Source organism: Sorex fumeus, unplaced genomic scaffold (assembly GCF_029834395.1).
Source record: "Sorex fumeus unplaced genomic scaffold, SorFum_2.1 ptg000018l, whole genome shotgun sequence".
Classification (NCBI taxonomy): Eukaryota; Metazoa; Chordata; class Mammalia; order Eulipotyphla; family Soricidae; genus Sorex; species Sorex fumeus.
Window position 1 is genome coordinate 32858204 of NW_026606075.1, and position 20319 is coordinate 32878522.

At 43.7% G+C, this 20319-nt stretch overlaps 1 protein-coding gene across 9 annotated transcripts in view; it reads right to left on the reverse strand.

Annotated features, from left to right (window-relative positions):
- MAST4 (microtubule associated serine/threonine kinase family member 4) overlaps window positions 1-20319 on the reverse strand; it is a 690306-nt gene that overhangs the window by 185424 nt on the left and 484563 nt on the right. For 2 of the 9 annotated variants that reach the window (XM_056112660.1, XM_056112659.1), the window contains exon 1: window positions 950-1062. The exons of the other annotated variants lie outside the window; for them this stretch is intronic. In XM_056112660.1, coding sequence (XP_055968635.1) covers window positions 950-1041 — 92 coding nt within the window. In that variant the 5' untranslated portion in view covers window positions 1042-1062. Of the gene's footprint in view, window positions 1-949; window positions 1063-20319 lie in introns of those variants that run through there. 9 annotated transcript variants of the gene reach the window in all.

Genomic DNA, 20319 nt, shown 5'->3' on the forward strand with positions numbered 1-20319 from the left:
AAGGAAAAAACCCCATGTTTTTCAACATACTGCGTATCTGCATTCCTGCTACAAAAAGTTTCAGGTGCAACCAAACAGAACAAGCAATTTTCCTTCTTTTCTTGTTAAACACTGGAAAAGGGGACTCCGACGCTCTCAATCTGATAATCTGTATCCTGTTTATTTGAATGTCCAGGAGTATGGGCAGGCAAGTTTTAAAGTAAAACAAAGAGTCTTTATTTCCACAGCTCTGCGCATGTGCCCCCTCGAAACTCTATCACGCTCCCTTCCCTGGGCTCGCGCCTCTCCTCAGACCTCACTCCCAGCCCAAGTGTCAGCAGCCAACTCTGAACCGCGTCTTACTTGTGGAACGGATCAACTCTTGATTTTCAATGTCTTCGCGCCTCATCCCACCTACTCCGTCAAAAGTATGCCCCCCAAATGGAAAGGCCAGGCGTGTGCCTGAAATAAGTGTCAGCAACTTCTTTCTTTAAAGGAAAGAAAAGAAACGAGCGGCAAAGTTTATGTCGACCCCTCTCTTTAAGCAGACAACATAACACAGGCTAACTGGGGCTCTCTTGCCGCCGGACACCTGCACCTTATAAAGGTCAAATACTTAATCGAGAGGCGTATCTGAGAGGCTCAACAAAGAGAGGCTGGAGCCCCATGTCTGAGTGCGTGGATGGATAAAGAGAAGAGCTCGAAGAGGCAGGCCGACAAAGCATCTCCTCCCCTTCCCCTGGCGCTCCCCGCCGCTCGCATCCGTGGGACCGCTCGGGAAAGCGCCCGGCCCCGGGCAGTCCCTGGCGCGGGGCGGTCCTGGCCAGCCGTCGACTTTCCAAGGGGCCCCGGAGCCCCGGACCCTCGTGGCCCGCCGGGGAGCCACGGAATTCCTTCTTTAAGCTACGCGTGCCCCCCCCCCCCCCCGCCCCGTTCTGTTGTTGCTTGTTGTTGCTGTTGTTGTTGTTACCTTTGTGTCCTCCGCAGCCTGTTCCCACTTCTCAAATGAGGCAAAGTAAAGTTTGAGAGCACAGTCCAGAAATTAGGGTCAGACATGTCCATTCCTTTCTTCGAGTCACTGCGGGCTCCGGGCCATCAGACCCAAACGGGATGTAGGGAAACCGAGGGATGAAGAGAAAAGGGGGAAAAGGGAAAGAAAAGAAAAGGCAGGGTAGGGGGGAGCCAAAAAAAGAATCCCAGTGATCCACTCGCTCCGCCCGGGAAACGTGCTGGGGACCGGGAGCTCAAGACACAACTCGGGGCCGGTCTGGGACGGGGGCGGCCGCCCTGCAGCAACGCGCGGCCCTGGCGCCCAGGTCGGGAAACTTGTGTCCTCTCGGCTCGGCCTCGGTCGGCCCGGCCGGCTCGAGCAGTCACCGCGGGAGTCGGGCCGGCGTCCGCGCCCGACGCGCTCGGAGCTGATTCACTCCGAGCACTTTGTCATCTTCGGGCAGATACCATTCGCGGCTCCTGCGGGGGGACCGGCCGGGCGGGGCGGCGGGGCAGGGACTCTTTCAAGGCCTCGGCCCCGGGAGGCTGTTGCTCCTCGGCCAGACGTCCCGCGTCCGGACGCGCCCAGTGCCGGGCTTTCCCGGGGCATCTACGTGCGAGGAAACGCACCCAAACAGAAAAGGCCCCGCGTCCCTCGCCCCTCCGCAGAGGGGGTTGCAAAAAGGAAACTTCCAGGAGCACTTCTCACAAAACCGGCCTGTGGGCGGACTCTGGGCCCGGCAGCTGTGTGCAGGCACCCGCGGGCTCCCAGGGCCGGGGCTGGGGTGCGGGGACCACCCCGCCTGGCTCTGCCCTCCCTCCCGGCGCGCACGCCCCCAGGGGCGCGGCCTCCTGGGAGCCGGAGCCCCGGGCCGCTCTGCGCCGCGGAAGCCCGGGGACGCCCCAGCATCTTCCGCCTCCCGCGCTGGGGTCCCCCCAGCCCCGCCCCCGGGTGGATCCCTCCCCCAGCCCCAATCAGTAACTAGACAAATAAACACGGGCGGCCCGGGCTCCGGTGAAAGGCGCACTGCGCACACCTGAAATCCGAGCTGTGAGTCACCGCGGAAAGGATCCCCGGAAAAACACTCGGAGGAAGCCTGTAATTACTCCCCGCACCGACGCCGTGTCCTGTTGGAAAAGCACGCCGCCACCGCCGGGCAGCCGCCCACCCCGCACCTCACAGCACTCCACGGATGAGTTCAGGCACATCCGATGAACGGCTTAGGGGGCACGCCTGTTTGGTTTCCCGGGCTGCAGTGACCCCTGTCCAGGGAATGGTCAGCCCCGACCTGAAAGGTGCTGCCGGGTGTTTATTTCACCACTGCTGGATCATTGTCCTGCCGAGGTGTTAAGAGCTGAAAAGGAATTGCTGAGGTGGGAGGGGGAGCTGAACGGGGTGTTGAATTGATAGTATTGATTTTGCAGGAAGGCGTGCCATTGAAATATCTCCCCCAACCACACATATCTGTGTAAAAGAATACAGAAAAACATTAGAAGTGTAAACTGATGTTATGGCAAGGGGTAAATCACCTTACCTTACTTTTGTAAGGTAATAATCACCTTAGCCTTTGTCTTTTCTCTCTTTTTTTTTTAGTTTTAAGGAAAAGTAACTTGTGAAAAGGGGTTTAGTGCATCCCGTAAGTCCTGGGAACAAACTTGCTTAAAGAAAAAGGTCCTGGAGTTGGGGTAGAGGTAGGTCAGCTGACAAGGATGGACTATAACTGGGCCTTCACGTGGGCGCTTTTTATCTAAATCTTGTGGCTAACACAAATATTTCACCCTAAAGTCTCTGAGAGTTTTTGATGATAATTCTAGCCCAGGGCTTCCCTGTGTATTATCTCTCCGTATATCCCCTGTGCTTCCTCATATCTTTGAAATCTATAAAAGAAAGGTAAACAAAGAAGGCAACTTTTTAAAAAAAAAATTTACAACTCAGAAAACATTTAAAAACTTAGTGGCATGACCCAATATTGTCTGCCCCATACTGAGCCAACACTCATCCATTCATTCATTCATTCATTCATTCATCATTTATCTGCCCCTCCCTCCCCTGTGTTTTGATTACATTGACCAGGGATGACATATGTACCTGGCTAAGGTGCTCCTACATTTTAGATGGGGCTTGGGGTATTTACATGCCAAGTTGCAGTATTCTCACATCTTTTTTTTATCTATAGTACTCAATGAGGGGTTGTACCCTTCTGTGGGAGTTGTGCTGTATGCAGACATTACTGAGTGGAACACTAGTTAGTGCAGACTGCAGAGCCGAGGACCACACAGTGCATGTCGGCAGCACCAGGTACTAAACTCAAGGCCTGATGCTTATGACACATGCTTGCTGCCACTGAGCCAGCTCTGCCATTATGTCTTCTAAAAAGTGTTTTAAGGGGTGAGAGAGATAGTAAGGCTGGCAAGGCACGTGTCTTGCAAACAGCTGACCCAAGTTTAATACCTGGCACCCCATATGGTGCCCTGAACACTGCCAAGAGTGATCCCTGTGCACGGAGCTAGGAGTAAGTGCTGGACACAGCTGGGTTGGGTCTTAAAAATTCAAAAAAGATTGTTTTAAATAAGTGTTTTAAGAACAGTTTTCCCCTGCTATCAGAAAGTAAAGCCTTCTTGATAAAGAGCCTCTTTGGCTAAAAAGACATAGTGAAGAAACGAGGTACTAATTTTGCTTTTCAGAATGGAAGCAAAAATTCTCTTTGATTTATTTAGAACAGAGAAAATAGGCATTCATGAAGATCTGTGAGAAAAGCAAAATGGTGGACCAGGAAGATGCACAGTAAGGTAAGGTGATTTACCTTGCACTCCACTGACGGCGGTTTGATTCCCAGCACTATACAGTGTCCCTCGAAACCCCACAGGAGCACTCCCTGAGCACAGGGCCAGGAGTAAGCCCTGAGCACTACCAGACTCAAAAGCAAACAAGACAAAAACAAAAAGCCAAGTGGTGTGGTGAAAACTTTTGAAAAGCAGGGGATCTATATATCCAGAAAGATATTTTGGAGAAAACTGACATAAAAACAGTACTGTGCTCTGGAGCAGCCTTTCCTGGCCTGGGTAACACTGACAATCTAGCACAGTGACTGTGCCCTATGGACTGTTTTATCTGTGGGAAGATGGGTAGCAACATCCCTGACCCCTGACCACTGGATGCCAACTGTGGTTATAAAAATTGCCTGTAGACATCAACAAATGTTCCTTTGGGGTCCAAATCAATCAATAGGAGACCACTGCTCAAGAGAAAGGCTCCCTTTGGGAAACAGGGTAAAGATCAGTGGTTTTCAACCTTTTTTATGCCACTGATGAGTGAATGAGGGGGGGCTGATAATGCAGATCAAACTCCTGGGTTTGTACTCTGGATCCAACTCTTACTGTGACCTTAGACAAGTGATTTCAACTCTCTCCCATTGTTATGGAGTCCATAAAAGGCCATAGAGGGAGAAATGGTTCGAGGAGCTAGAGTGAACGCTTTGCATGTGGGAGTCCTGGATTCCATCCCTATTTCCCACAGACTCTTCCAAACAACCTAGGAAGGACTCCTGGGCACTGCCAATTAGGGTCCAATACACTACCTCCCTCAGAAAATACAAGAGATTCACGTTCTAAGAGAGTAACAGGCATCAAAAATAAGAGATGCACTAGATAATAATTCACTGTTCATGGTGTCGTTCTTAGCATCTGAGTTCAGCAAAGCTAAAGCTACCTTTTTATTTTAGTTGGAATTTTTATCTGAAGCGCACAGGAGTTACTCCTTGCTCTGTGCTCAAGGAGCACTTCTGGCATCAGGGTGCCCAAAGATGGAACCTGGGTCGGCCAAATGCAAGGCAAGCACCCTAACAACTGTACTATTTTCCATCCCCAAAGCTACCTTAAAAAGAAGGAAAAAAAACCCTCGATATTTCTCAAACTTGACAGCTATCAATTAAGTATTTAATAGTTTTGGAGTGAAGAGTCTTCAAGTACCCAGATATCTGGGTATCTATTTTTTCACCTAAAATACCCTGAAATTATCGGTACTAACAGGTCCATTTATTTTCTCAATCCTGAATTCCTAAGAACTCCAGGAAGCTACTTTAAATTCTAAACACTTTTTATTATTGATTATTTGCATCTAGACTCTGAAACCAGAAACAGGAGGGTTCACATCCCTCAGGTCTTAACATTTCTCTAAGAAATGTCTCACCCGATTCCAAGAGAAACTTGCTTTCAACTCCACCTCCCCCACTCAAAGGGACACCCAAAGTGCTGTGCTCACTTTCAGGTATTTGGTTTTACGGGTGCTTATTTCATCTAGACGTGACACAGAGAAGTATCATCCAAATGGCGAGAGAGGCCTGGGAAGGGCGCTCCAGTTAGTGGGGATTGAAGGCACTTCTGTGTTGAGAGTGAAGGAAAGAAAACTAGTAGACTGGGCAGTAGCTGCTCTTCAGTACTGAAATGAAGAGTCTTTGGAGCTCAAAACAAGAAAGGCTGATGCAAGAGAGCAAACTTAGCAGGGTGGAAGTAAAAGTGACTGGAAGGAGTTGCAGGGGGTCGAAGAGAGACTCAAGTGACTTCCAGGTGACTTCAAGACCAAATGACTCTCTGTCCTCAACTTTTGTATTTTTGATAGCCCAAGCATTTGAGAAACACCCACAAAAATGAAAGCAACTAAAACAGATAAACCAATGACATGAATCATTTGCTTTTTGTTTGAGCCGAATGATGTCTATCCTAGCCAATGGGCAGCATATGCCATTATTATTTTTACTTGATGTATTTTTAGGAGTGTATCCTGAAGAATATCAACTGAATAAACCCAGACATGAATGCTTTTTGAAATAGGTAGCTTTCTAAAGTTTTTGGCATTTACAGGGCTTGAGAAAATTTCAGTTGGACAAGAATTAGAAAAAATAAAAGTCAAGTGCACTAATAGCCAGAGATGAACGAGTTAATACAGTGAAAGTGGCTGATATGTTCCCACACTCTTAAGATAAGAGTAGGTGTGACACCAAAGTGTAACCTGTCTTCTAACCTGTTTGACTTGATTTAGAAACCTATGATTCAGAAGGTAATGCAGTTAGCAAACACAAGAATTAAAATTGTCAGAACTCCTGACATTTTCTTACAGACAAAATAACTATATAGGCAGAAACTGGAGTATGGTTTAATTGTAACTGCAGTAGAACTCTGGCTACGGACCCAAGAGGGAACTGAGATTAATGAAAAGTTCTAAGATGATTTAGCTGGTCAACATCAATATACAAATATTGAGCAAGATTTTCCACTTACTGCACAACAACAACCTACATAGTATTGGACAAGCCTTGTGATCTCAAATGCTCATGGACTCAATCTGGATAATATCACTGGCCATTGTTTTTATGTGAAAGGTAACTGAGATTAAAAAAGAAGTTTGTCACACTGTTGAACAGCAGGCTTAGACTAAAACAAGTATTTAAGAAGAGGGGGCCAGAGAGATAGTATAGAAGGTAAAACACTTGCCTTGGCCTGCAGCTGACCCTGGTTTGATCCCTAGCCCATTGGTGGTCCCCTGAGATTCACCAGGAGTGATACTTAAGTGCAGAGCCAGGATTAAGCTCTGAGAACTGCCAGTGTGTCCCAAATCCACTCTCCCAAAGAGGCAAAACTCTTTACTGTTCACCCCTCACTACACACACACACACACACACACACACACACACACACACTCAGGTTCTTGAAAGGAATCGAATTTCTCCTGTCTCCTTCCTCTTTCTTTCCTCTATCCCATGCCCAATGAGGGTCTTCCCCCCCACAGAACAGTGTTGGTAGCTCTGGAGCCACGCCTTAGACTGAGACACCACACCGTGGGAAACTCTCTTTTCCTGTTGTAGGTGTGAGGTCAAAGAAGCAGTCATGCCAGACACTGACAATCTGGCCAAAGGTCATGTCTGATGAGAAGACACTAAGGAAGGTGGGATTAAGACTTTGTTCCCAGCAACCAGGGGTACAGTGGCTCAATTCCTGGCATCACATGCTGCCCCGAGCATCACCAGGGGGCATTCCTGGAGGCCCCCAAGCAGTGCCAGGATGACCCAAGTATACATGACAACCTAGGGTCCAAGCAACACTGTATCTTCTGGCACATGTGTTGAACCACTGGCCAAGTCGGCTGAGAATTGCTGGTGGGTTTCCCTCACCCCAACCCTGGGTTCCTGAGAATCACCTGGGAGGCCCTCCCCCAAAAGCCTGAGTTCCCAAATTAATACCATCTGACCAGTATATTCTGCGAATGCTGCTATAAATTATGTTTGCCCTCTGTCTACCTATCTTCAGACCTAGCAGTGGCGATCCAGACCTATTCTGGTTACTTTCTATATGGTGATTTAAGGGTTCCAGGATAGGCTGTGATTAGAAACTTGGTCATCTTAAATGTTTGATTCTTATAGGCAGTGTGTATCTGGAGAAGAATGCACAGATGCTGGGCAAGAAATGTGAAGAAAAAGTAGCACCAATGGGTAGGTGGTTGAGGGAATGGTATTCTAGTTTTATGAAATACATTTTTCCTCATATTACTAAAATATTACAAAAATATGAAGGCAAGTAAAAGAGATCAATATAAGATGCCAGCGATGTAGATCAGAAGTAGAGCATATGTTTTATATATGTAAGGAACACCATAAAAAATCAATAAAAAGTAAGTTGTGAAACAGAATCAAATGTAGAAAACCAAGATATGAATATAGAGGGTTGCATTCTCCCTGAGCAATTAAAAAAATATTTAAGGAGCCTGAGAGGTAGTAAAATAGGTAGGATGTTTGCATGTGGCCAACCTGGGTTCAATTACCGGCACCCCATTTTATCCCTCAGTCCTCTCCAGGAAAAAACCTTGAGCATCATCAGGTGTGGCTGAAGAACTAAAACAAGACCAAAAATTGTTTTTAAACAATAGTACAGGGGTCAGGGAGATGCTCAATTAGCTGGAGCACCTGGTTTGTCCAAATGGCCTCAGGTTCAATCCCCAGTGCCACATGGCCCCCTGCCCAATACTAGATGCAACCTCCAAACACTAAGCTTCAAATAGCCCCTGAGAATCACTGGATGTAGTTCAAAAGCAAAAAAAATTGTATAAAGGGCACTCATATTCCAAAAAGGAGAGCCAAACAAAAATAAATAAAACTGATCATTTTCTGATAGGATGTGCAGAGCTATATAACCTTGTAGGTGAGCTGAAGAATGAGGTTCCATAGGTGGAAGACTGTCAGGGATGGGAAGAGAATTTCTCTGGAATTCCTCTGATCCCAGGAGAACAAGAGGCTCAGAATACATAGTGAATAACATTCAAAAATGGAGACAAGACAGATACATAAATGAAATGCCTTCCTCCCAAATAACTTACTCCTTCATTTATTTAAGAGCCTGATGACACATATGGACTGATTCAGAGCCCTTCCGAGCACATATGGACTGGGAGGGGTTCTGAATCACTGCTGCTTAGAATATCATCACAGCACTTGACCTCACTGCCACACGGGATTAGGTTCTCGGAGAAGCCCCAAAGCTTAGTCTGACAAAGTTCCACCCTCCGGGAGTAGGACTGGACTGGCTTCCAGTATGTCATCCTTTTAGGGTTGGAGTGAGTCACCCTGTAGGAAGATGACTGGGAGAGAGGCAGAGGTAAGTGGAGATAACTCTCCATTCTAATTCAGAAGCACTGTCAACAGACTCTGGACCCTAACAGAATTACACAATCCATGCAGGGAGGCAAGAGCAACACTTGAAGATCAGAGCTTTGATCTGACAGTCTGGAAGACTACATCCTTCCTGCCTTCTCTAAACAGCCTCCCTTTGCCCATCCTTTATGCCCATTGGGTTAGACATCATTTCCCAGGCTTTACTCTGCTTTGGAGTTCTCCTGCAGGAATAAATGGTCCCTGGCTGAGTCAAAAGAATCTATTTGCAAAAAAGTTCTCTGAGAGTAAGAGAATTCTTCGGGGGGTAGTAGGGACAAGACTGACTCCATCTTTAAATTTGCAGTTTAAGGCTTGGGCTACAGCTTAAAACATGAGAGGAAAGAATCGAAAGGGGTAGAAAGATCCTGATATTAGGGTCTTGTGTATGTTCTCAAAAACTACCCCCATCCCCCCACGTTTTGAGTTTGAAACTCTTTTGAGTCTCACAAATTCACTCTATTTTCTTTATATACGCTGTATCTGTCACAATAGAGGCTTTACTGGTGCCCACTCGAGAAAATCGATGAACAACGGGAGGACAGTGTTACAGTTCTATGCTGTATCTGTAGGCAGGTTTTCTGTTTAGGATTTTAAAGTCTCGGGAAACCGAGACATGCTAAATCCTTTCTAACAGGCACTCAGATACCAGCCATTGCACTGGATTCTGAATCAGATGTTAACTTCAAGGACACGGTGTTTTTTGATCCAGAAGTCAGGTCTAAGGTACGTCGTTTCTCATCTAGTTTCTGAACATGAATTGCAGTGCAATTATACGAAGTGTCAATTTGGTTTAAGTGGGTCAGGGTAGTTATATTTAGTCCTTTAGTAGCTAATGTTAAAACCTTTCGGTAAAATAAAAGTCCAGATAATTTATCAATCCTTATTCCTTGAATTTTTTCCAGGATAGACATTTTAAGTTGTGGAAAATTATCCCATTAGAGTAAGAGGTAAGTATTTTCATCCAAGTACCACCTAAGGAACATTTATAGACAGAAGTAGAAGCTGTGTGCTTTTGTAACAATTTCAAAATTTTATACCATTGTCAAAATTGATCAAATTATTCCACAACCAACAGATAATATGTCTATGAAGAATGTGATTTTTTTCTAGAATGTGAAAAAATTTTAGTCAAGAAGCTATCAACCAAGTTTCAGTATCTATGTGTACGAATTATGCTATTTTATACTAACAAAAATTTTTAAAGGAATATTAAACCAGGGCTGGAGAGTAGGGGTGAAGGCAGTTGAATCGCAGGTGGCCAGCCCAGACTCTGTCAGTGGCACTGCATATGGTACCCATAGCAGCTAGGAACACTACCTGAGTACCAATCTGTGTGGCCTCCAAATCCACATATACCCCCCAATTTGAATTCACCTGAACATACTAAAAGATCTCATACACACACACACACACACACACACACACGCACACAGAGCATGTGTTCTGCTCTACCACTGAGCTACTTCTCTGGTTCCTCAACCAGATGTTTTTAACAAGTTAACTGGAAAATATTTCTAAAAGGTGATAACTCAAATGAAAATATAAGGAGAGAAGTGTTTTCTACCAAGAAAACAAGATAGAAAACAAACACACAAATGCATATGTACATGAATATCCATATACAATTATGCTTCTGTGTACAGATATATATGTATATATACATATAGATGAATATATATGCAAGTCATACATATTTGAACTCTGGTCACACCACCATGGAATCTATATAAATATAATCAAGCATATGCACAAAGATCTAGGTATCTATAGATCAGTCTCAGATACCTTATAAAAGCATAATTTGAGGGAGAAACCCAAAGCTTCAAGGGCAATTTAAAGAAATACTGCAATAGTGAAAAAAATGAAATAATATAAAACCAATAACAGCCATTGTGTGCTATAGAATAATATATCCCAACATAATAAAGTTCAACCCCATAGGCTGTGTGACTGTATCAAGAGGAATTCTGCACATGTGATTAAATGAAGGATCTTGAGATGTCCCCAGATTGTTCTGTTGTGCTTTATATAGAATCACAGGGTCAGAGGAGGTAGCTGGGTGCACTGAGTAGAAACTCTCATGCAGGAGGCTTGGGTTTGAGTACTGAGCTGGGAGTAGCCCCTGAGTATTGCCAGGTGTGGCTCACACATGAAACCAATGAAACTAAAACAAATAAATATTATCACGGGTGTTTATCAGAGGACTTGATGTGAGATTGTAGCAAGATGCTCTATTGCTCCTTTGGAAGATGAAGACAGGGGCCTGGAGCCAAGGAATGTGAAGAATGCAGCTTAAATCAGGGGGAAAGGCAAGGAAACACTCTTTCCTAGTGTTTTCAGAGGACGCTGAGCCTGCTGACACAGTGATTTCGGCCTCCTGCAAATGTTCACACTTTTGACTTTTTATTGAACTTTCATAAAGACCTTTTTCCATACTAGTTTGTTGCAACTTGTTAGAGTAACCATAGGAAACTAAAGTATATTTTTAAAAACCGATAATCAATGGGAAAAGCTCCTAACATGTTTTTAATTTTTTTTTAAAAAAGAAAATGAGGTTCTAGTTTGCTTAAAATATATTTGTATGCAATGAAAATAAGCGTTTTAGTGGTAATAGTAGCTCATGGTACCTATGTAAAAATATAAAATTTGAAGCGGGTCTTCCAAGCAGTGCTCAGGAGGCCCCAGGTGAGTGGTTCAATGTGAGAACCCTAAAAATGCTGTGCAATAGTGCCCGATGGTGCTAGGGATCCCTTTGCCACTGTGGCAGTGCAGAGGTCTTCCAGTCACACGTGTGGTGTTCAGCAGTGTCTGGTGATTCCCAGAGAATCTCGTGGTGCTAGGGATTGAACCAGGGTCAGAAGCACACAAGACAAGAGCCATAGTAACCTCTGTACTAACACTCTGGGTCCCTTCTATATTTCTGTTGTCACCATGCTGAGACCACTCTCCGCACACATGAAGGTACTGGCAGAGGGACAAAGCCACGCGGGTTCCGGGGCCGAGACCTCCAAGCCTACTCGAATTGGAGTCGAGCATCTTCCACCCAGATCCTCCAAATTCCAGTAGGCGGGGGTCACACCCACCACCTGGCCCCCTGGCGCCGTGTAATCCCATCAGCGGCCAAGACTCAGAGACTATAAAATCCAGATTCCGGATTAACAGTTCTTAACAGAACTTTTTTTTTTTTATGACATCTTATTGTCTTATTCCTACTTTGGACAAACTTGCAGGCTATCGAATGTAGCCTGCCCACAGGGCAGAGTCTGGCAAACTCCCCGTGGCGTACCAAATATGCCAAATACCAGTAACAATGATGGGTCTCATTCTCCTAAATAGCCTTGAATATAATCTCAGGGCTAGGATGAAAGAGACGTTACTGGGGCCTGCTCGAGGCAATTGACGAATAACAGGATGATGAAATGAAAAATGAAATGAGTCTATAAAACGGTTGTGTTTTGTTGTCATTGTTGTTGTTGTAAGGGTAGTGCCTGGCAGTGTCCAAGGCTTACTCCTGGCTCAGGGATCACTCCTGATGGAGATAAGGGAACCATATGGAGTGCTGGGGATTGAACCCAGGTGCAAAGCAAGTGCCTTACCTGCTGTACTATCTCCTCAGCCCCAGAATGACTGAGCATTTTTATTTTTTATTTTAATGAATCATCATTAGATACAGTTACAGACTTAGATTACATTTCAATCAAACAATGTTCCAGTATCCATCCCTCCACAAGTGCCCATTCTCCACCACCAATGTTCCCAAGATCCCTCCCGCCACTCCCACCCCTTCCCACCCTCTGCCTCTGTGGCAGACACTTCCCTCTTACTCTTTTTCTCCTTTTGGGGGTTCTGGTTTGCAATATAGGCCCAAGCAGCCATCATGTTTGGTCCATCGCCTACTATCAGCAGGCATCTCCCATCCTGAGTAATCCCTCCAATCATCATTTACATAGTGGCCTCCTCTCCATCCCACCTTCCTTTTCCCCCAGCACACGTGACTGAGCATTTTTAACTGGAGAAAAAATTCCACTCAATTTCCAGAAGTTACACAAATAACAGAGTCAAAGTCTTGCTATAACTGCCTCAGAGTACAACTTTCTGAGAGTTTCAGAAAACTTCAGAGTTTACAAATGTAAGATAATACCTTTCTAGGGCACGTCCATAAGATTTTATTGTTTTCTGTTTTGATGTTAGTGGGGTTCAAACATAGGATCCCATATATTCCAGACAAGTGCTCTACTACTGAGCTGTATCTCCAGTCCGTTTGATATTTTTTGACAAGCAAACAAACAAAAAAAAATGAAAAAGCTCTACAAAGCCTTATGAATACATACTAATGTTACTTTTTAAAAATCAGTCTTATCTACTCTGGGGGAATTATATTATAAAAATGAAAAATATGATTTTTAGACATAAATTCTCACCTGTCTATGGCAACTGGGCATTTTCAAAGCTGAGTAGGTTATAAATCCAATCAGTGCTTGGGTTTAGTTGAACATATCTGCAATGATTTGCAAATAGGTCAGGCTATGCATTTAATTTGAGCAGTACTGAATTTTAGACTTACTTTACTCCACTGTGTTATATCCCAAAGCTTTATTTTATTTTTTTATTGCACAGGCAACTCATGCTCTCTTAAAAAGCCAGCTCAATTTTAATATTTGCCAAATATGTATGCAATAAAATATGATGTTGATTTTAATTAAAATAGCTATAAATTGAAATTATCTTTCCCCAGTGCCCACAGAGTTATTATTTTCCATGAGGTTCTCAAACTGATTTAGTCTACAGTCCCCTTTTTAGAAAAAAAAAGAAAAAGGAAAGGAAATTACTTAATGCACCTGGGAACTCTACCTTCTTTAAGCAAAATGAATAGAAAATCCCCACCAGCACCAATTGTACCTGAGTTAATATATCCCCCATAGCATTCCAACATCTTTGAAAGCTTGGGAGCGCAGTATCACCCACTTTGGGTGACACATGGCTAGATAATTCAGATTTATAGTCTTTATTTACCTATGCTATTAAAAACTTAAAACTTCTGGAAATATCCTTTGAACCAATATATTGTCAGATATGCCATAGAAGACAGTCATATTAAAAGGTCAGATTGCTAAAAACAATTTTTTTCCAAACGAAGCTATTCCAATGACTCAGCCATATGAAAAGATGAAAAACTGCCCTTTGTGAAAATAAGAAGAGAACTGGAGGAGATCATGCTAAGTAAAATATATCTGAAGGAAAAAGACAAGTACTGATGATTTTACTTATAATATATATAAGTTAGACATGAAAAAACAGTCATGTCAAAGGAATAGCCAAACCAAATTCAAACAAACCCTTGGTCACTGACTACAGAATTATTTTTTTTTCTGTAAGAAACACAGTAACAACAAAGTCTCCAATGGAGACGTTACTGGGCCCGCTCGAGCAAATCGACAATCAACGGGAGGGCCTTTACCTTTGGGCTGGAGCGATAGCACAGCGGGTAGGGCGTTCGCCTTACAAGCGGCCAACATGGCCGACCCGAGTTCGATTCCTCCGCCCCTCTCGGAGAGCCCGGCAAGCTACCGAGAGTATTCGATATACCAGACACAGTAACAACAAAGTCTCCAATGGAGACGTTACTGGGCCCGCTCGAGCAAATCGACGATCAACGGGAGGCCCTTTACCTTTTAAGAAAAAAGTAATTTTTAAAAAATTATTCTTTAATTGAATCACCACGAGATATGCAGTTACAAAGTTGTTCATGATTGGGTTTCAGTCATGGAGTGTTTCAACACCCTCTTCACCAGTGTACATTTCCCATCACCAATATTTCCAGTTACCCTCCTGCCCTATCCCCCTGCTTCTATGGCAGGCACTTTTCTTCTCTCTCTCTTTTCTTTTGAGCATTATGGTTTGCAGTACAGGTACTGAAACATCATCATGTATATCCCTACTTTCAGCACTCAGTTCTTATCCAGTGTCATCATTTCCAACTATTATTGTCATAACTGTCTCTGTCCTAACTGCCCTCCACCCCTTACCTGCTTTCAACCATGGACCAGTCCTCCTGGCCCATTTTTTTTCTCCTTGGATATTAGTCTCCTACTGTATTGTTTTATATCCCACAAATGAATGCAATCATTCTATATAAAAATATATTCATCAAGGGAGGCAGAGGTGTGGAGATAAAGAGACAAGAGCCAGGGACGGGTAGAGGGGGAGTTCTGGTGGCAGACATAGTATGATGACATATTTGAAGAGGTGGACGAGTATCACTAAAGCTTCTGTAAATATTAAATTACAGCGTTGCCAATCAGTTAATTTAACAACAAGAAAAAAGTTACAGGCCAGAAAGATAGATAGTGCAGGCTTAAGACAATTGCCTTGCATGCAGTAGAGCTGGGTTCTATCTTTTGCACCACAAATGGGGCCCTCAGTCCCACCAAGAGTAATTCCTGAGCAGAGCCCGGAGTAAGCCGAGAGCACAGCTGAATGTGGCCCAAAAAATAGTGAGGAAAAAAATGTGATATTGGGGCTGGAGCAATAGCACAGCGGGTAGGGCGTTTGCCTTGCATGCGGCTGACCCGGGTTCGATTCCCAGCATCCCATATGGTCCCCTGAGCACCGCCAGGGGTAATTCCTGAGCAAAGAGCCAGGAGTAACCCCTGTACATTGCTGGGTGTGACCCAAGAAGCAAAAAAAAAAAAGTGATATTTCAGAACTTAAACGTGATTTCCGTTAACAAGAGCTAAAACAGACATGCCACTCACCATAGTGACAGACAGATGAATGATGAATGAGTACCTATTAATGTGAAATGATAATTGTCTCTATCATCGGCTCTTAGCACAGTAAGTCCTCAACCTTACTGATAAGCTCATGGAAATATTACCTAAGGGAAAGGATATTTCATGAAAACAGATCTCCAAAATAATGTCATTTCCTTCAAAGTCTGTGACAGTTTTTTTTATTATATTACAAGGAAATTAACTTATTCCAGGAACAGCTATATGTACTGAATTATAAAGACTACCAAAAATACCAAAAATAAAAGCAAAACATGGCCTCACCAGAAATGGACTCACCAGAAATGTGAGCAACACAAGTCACTTAAAAGTGGCACACACGCCAAAAACAAAAACCGAAAAACAAACCTAAAAGCAACCCCCAAGAAATTCGGAAAATAGTAGAAAAGTAAACTGTATAAGTTTCTACTTAAATACATTTTTTTTTTCAAAAATTGGGAGGGTTCGGCCATGCCGTAATGCGCTCGGAGCTACCTCCTGGCTCTGTGTTCAGGGATTGCTCTTAGCTGGTTTGGAAGGGTGAGGAGGGGAGGGACAAGGATGACCTATGTGCTGGCAGGAATTAAAGTCAGGTTTATTAGGTGCTTGCCTTACCTGCAGTTGACTTGGCTTCAATTCCAGGCACCACATAAGGTTTCCCCAGCTCACCAGGAGTGAGCCCGGAATGCAAAGTCAGGAGTAAACCCTGAGCACAGCCAGGTGTGGCCCAAAAAACAGAAAGAGAGAAGGAAGAGAGACAGGGAGTGGGGGAAAAGATGGGGGAAGCAAGGAGGGAGAGGGGTGGGGGGAGAGAGATGAATGGGGGGAGGGAGAGGGGGGAGGGTGGAGCGGGGAGACAGAGATAAGAGGTGGGAGAGACAGTGCACGTGCTATTTCATACCCATTGATTCAGGACTTCTAGGAATGAGGTTCAGAAATACACATTCTGCCAGAGTGCAGGAAATTCTTATGTACGTTAAAGATTGAGAATTACTTAAGAAGATCAAAATCTCTTTAGATAGAATAATTCACGATGCTGTCCCTTGTTTATTGCTTTGACACGTCTGTTCTCCTACGGTACATATTCCAATGATAGCCAAATACAAACTTATCAGAAATCCTGAGTTACTTCAATCTCCCAGACACAGCAGCTCCTCCACACCTCACTGTCTTTGCACATCCTGTTCCCTGTTCCGAGAATTTCCGCCTCCTCCGCCTGGAAAACTTCCGCTCATCTTTCGCTTGTAAGCTGTAAGATCACCTCTCCAGCACACTCTGCCTGGCTTTCTGCTGCAGACAAAAGTGTTGTTTTCTTCCTGGATATCTGGTGAAATTATGCTAATAAAAGCCTCCTTTTATTACAATAATTCTACTGCACTATGATTGTGTGTTCATAGATCCAGTTTCCTCACCAGGCTTTCAGCTCTCCAAGTAGGAGAGTTTTTGTTTTTGCTTCAAAGCAGATTCTCAATCAAATGGACTATTATTTTCTAAGATCAGTTTTCCTCTAAGAAACTAGTTTTAAAAGACACATTTTTTATGGCTAGTTTTACTTTTTGTTTGCTTTTGGAGAGCAATACCCTGCAGTGCTCTTGGGCTTTATTCCTGGCAGTGTGTTCCAGGTTCACTTCCAGTGGTGTTCAGGGGACCATATGCGGTTCTGGGCATTGAACCTATGTCAGCTGTGTGGATGGAAAGTGACTTAATTTCTGTACTAGTCTCTCAATAGCTATTTTTTAAATTCACGAATTATGTCATATGTACCTAAATCTGCATACAAGTCCTAAGGGCATATGTCCAAAACTATGCTGTTTTGTAAATTGATTGGGTGATTTTTCCTTTAAAGCAATGCCATTAGTCACAACACACATGATAATAAAAGTAATAAGACAAAGCAAAGTTTATGATTTTGTGACAGATTTTACTAGTTCTATCGCTATCACTAGAACATATCACTAGAACATATCACAATAGCACAGCGGGTAGGGTGTTTGCCTTGCACATGGCCAACCCAGGTTCGATTCCTCTGCCCCTCTCAGAGAGCACAGCAAGCTACCTACAGAGAGTATCTCACTGGCACAGCAAAGCCTGGCAAGCTACCTGTGATGTATCTGATATGCCAAACATAGTAACAGCAAGTCTCACAATGGAGACTTTACTGGGCCCGCTCGAGCAAATTGATGAACAACGAGAGGACAGTGCTACAGTGCTTTACTGGTTCATTAGCAAATTACCCCAAAATACTATTAGCTTTTTAACCTCCCCACACAACAAGAAGTATGGCTAAAGTCAAGAGTTAGTCTGTTGTCCTGAAAAGTTGCTTAAAAACCAGAACTGGGGTAGACTACCACTTTTCAAGATCATTAGTGCAACATTTTGAGGGACAGGGTCAACAAGTACACCTCTTCAGGAACAGAGAATGGAGAAGGCATCTCAGTAGGACTCAAGATGTGTAATATAAGGAGATGAAGCAATAATACAGCGGGTAGGTCACTTGCCTCTCATGCATTGGTTGACCTGGGTTTTATCTCCAGCGTCCCTTATGACACCCTGATGCCCTCCAGGAGTGATTCCAGAGTGCAGAGCCTAGAGTAAGCCCTGAGCACTACTGGGTGTGGTGAAACAAATAAGAAAAAACAAAACAAAACAAAAAACTTGTGACTCGTGACTGCTACCTTCAACCCCGAGGCTTCTGGTTCAGAAAGGTCAACTTCCACTTTGGAGCAAGTGCAGACACAGCCACAAAAGGAACACACTGAGCTGGCCTCACAGGATCAGTCTCTTTGTCAGTTTCTTCACCTGAAACCTCTTCCTCTTTGGCAGGAACCTGGACTTCCTCTGACTCCAGGGTCAACCAACCTATCAATCTAATGGTTTAACAAAGAATTATCCTTTTAGTTGATAATGTCAGAAATGCGACTCCCAGCTGGCTTTCCAGTTTGAAAAGGATGCAAGTGTTGGAGAAGGTACAAGGGAAAAGTGGGAGGCAGAACTCAATGCCTCTTTTGCAGACCACAACACCCAAAAGGAGAGAGAGAACACAGGGGATTGCCCTGCCACAGAGGCAGGGGGGATGGGGGGATGGGGATGGGGGGGATATTATCCATGGTGGTGGAAAAGGCACTGGTGGAGGGATGGGTATCTGATCATTGTATAATCAAACCCAAGCACAAAAAATTGTAAATCTACAACTGTACCTCATGGTGTTTCACTAATAAAAAAAAATTTTAAAAAAATTTTTAAAAAAGTGGGAGGCAGAGTTTCCCTCTGATGAGAGGACTCAGAGTAGCGAACAATGCTACAAATTAGAACCTGGAAACAGGCTTCCTAAAGTGTGGTGCCTTCCTGTCATCTACTTATTCTTTCTCAGACAAAAGTGGAAAGGAAGATGCAAAATCTTGTCCTGAAAGGATGTTAAGTCCAATATAAATGGGACTATTATTTCCCACACAGGAGTAGTGACTTATTTACGAATCAAAATTGAAGTGATAGAACACAGCAGCGATAGAGTAATAAGCTACACAGTAACATAAGTTACAGTAATAGAAGGGCAGGGAGATAGCTCCAAGGGCTGGAGCACATTCCTGGAACATGGGCGCCCTGGATTTGTTCCCCAACATGATGAGACTTTCAGGAGTAGACCCTAGCACTTCTGGGTGTGGCCCCCAAAAGCAAAGACAAAAAAAGACAGAAAAGACATAACTATGAGCTTATTATCATCCTACCAGATCATGCCAGCATATGAAAAAGAATTTGTCCATATAAGGAAAAACTGAAAACAGTCCATCTCAAGTGATGTGCTTCGCTTGTAATTCTGCTATTATTATTTTAACACATATTAAAGTATAACATATCATTTTACAGTGATTTCCTAATCTTTAGTAACTCACTATATAATGACATCATTTGGGCTTTACTGCCAACTCTTCCCTGAAGCCACTCCAACTATCTCCTAATAACAGTGCTTGGAGAAAATACACACTAGAGAGGAACTGGGTGGTTTCTGGTAAGGGCTTAGAAAGCAGCTCTATCTAATTGGACAGAAACACTAAGCTCCCCATGATGAGAGGCAAAAAGATAAACATATGTGCATCACCACCATTGTCATCACCATTGAACATCTCAATTGGTATCTGACATTAACGAAGTCCTCTACCTACCCTCTAAAACAATGTTTTTTTCTAATTATTCTTTGCCAGCAGCTTGTACACCACTGTTTTAAAATATTTTTATAGGGCCTGGGAGACAATATCGGGGTTAAGGCACTTGCCAACCCCAGTTTGATCCTCTGCACCACATGTGGTCCCCTTAGCACAATCAGGAGAGGACCAGAAGCACAAATCCAGGAGTAAGCTCTACTCACAGCCAGGAATGGCCGCCAAAAATCAAATATAAATAAACAAAACCATCATGGCATAGCTCAAGGCTGAAAGATTTGCCCAGTGATTCTGTCCCAGAAATGAGATCAGATATTCTTCAGGTATCTTGAAGAATAAGTGTAAATTACCCTTGAAGTGTAAGTTACCTAAAATTTGAAGGAAACCTTCAGCAATACTGGGGCTCAAAGGCATTGGTGAAATTTTCATCACTGGAGAAATCTGACCCACTCTCTGAACCATAAAGGCTATTTTATCATAGTGTGAGCTTTTAAAATGTTAAGGCAGGGAATAGAGGCACTCTAGGTAAGTCTACTATCCATCCATCAATATGGAATCAATGGGGTGAACCCAGAGTTTAACCTAGGTATCCAAACAAAGGTACTTTTGGAAGAGAAGGAGAAAGAAGCCTTTGTGGTATCTCATAAATATGTGCTATGGCAAGGAATTACTGATTTTTCTTTAAAATGTGCTATTTCCAAAGGAAGCAATTGCAAGAACATG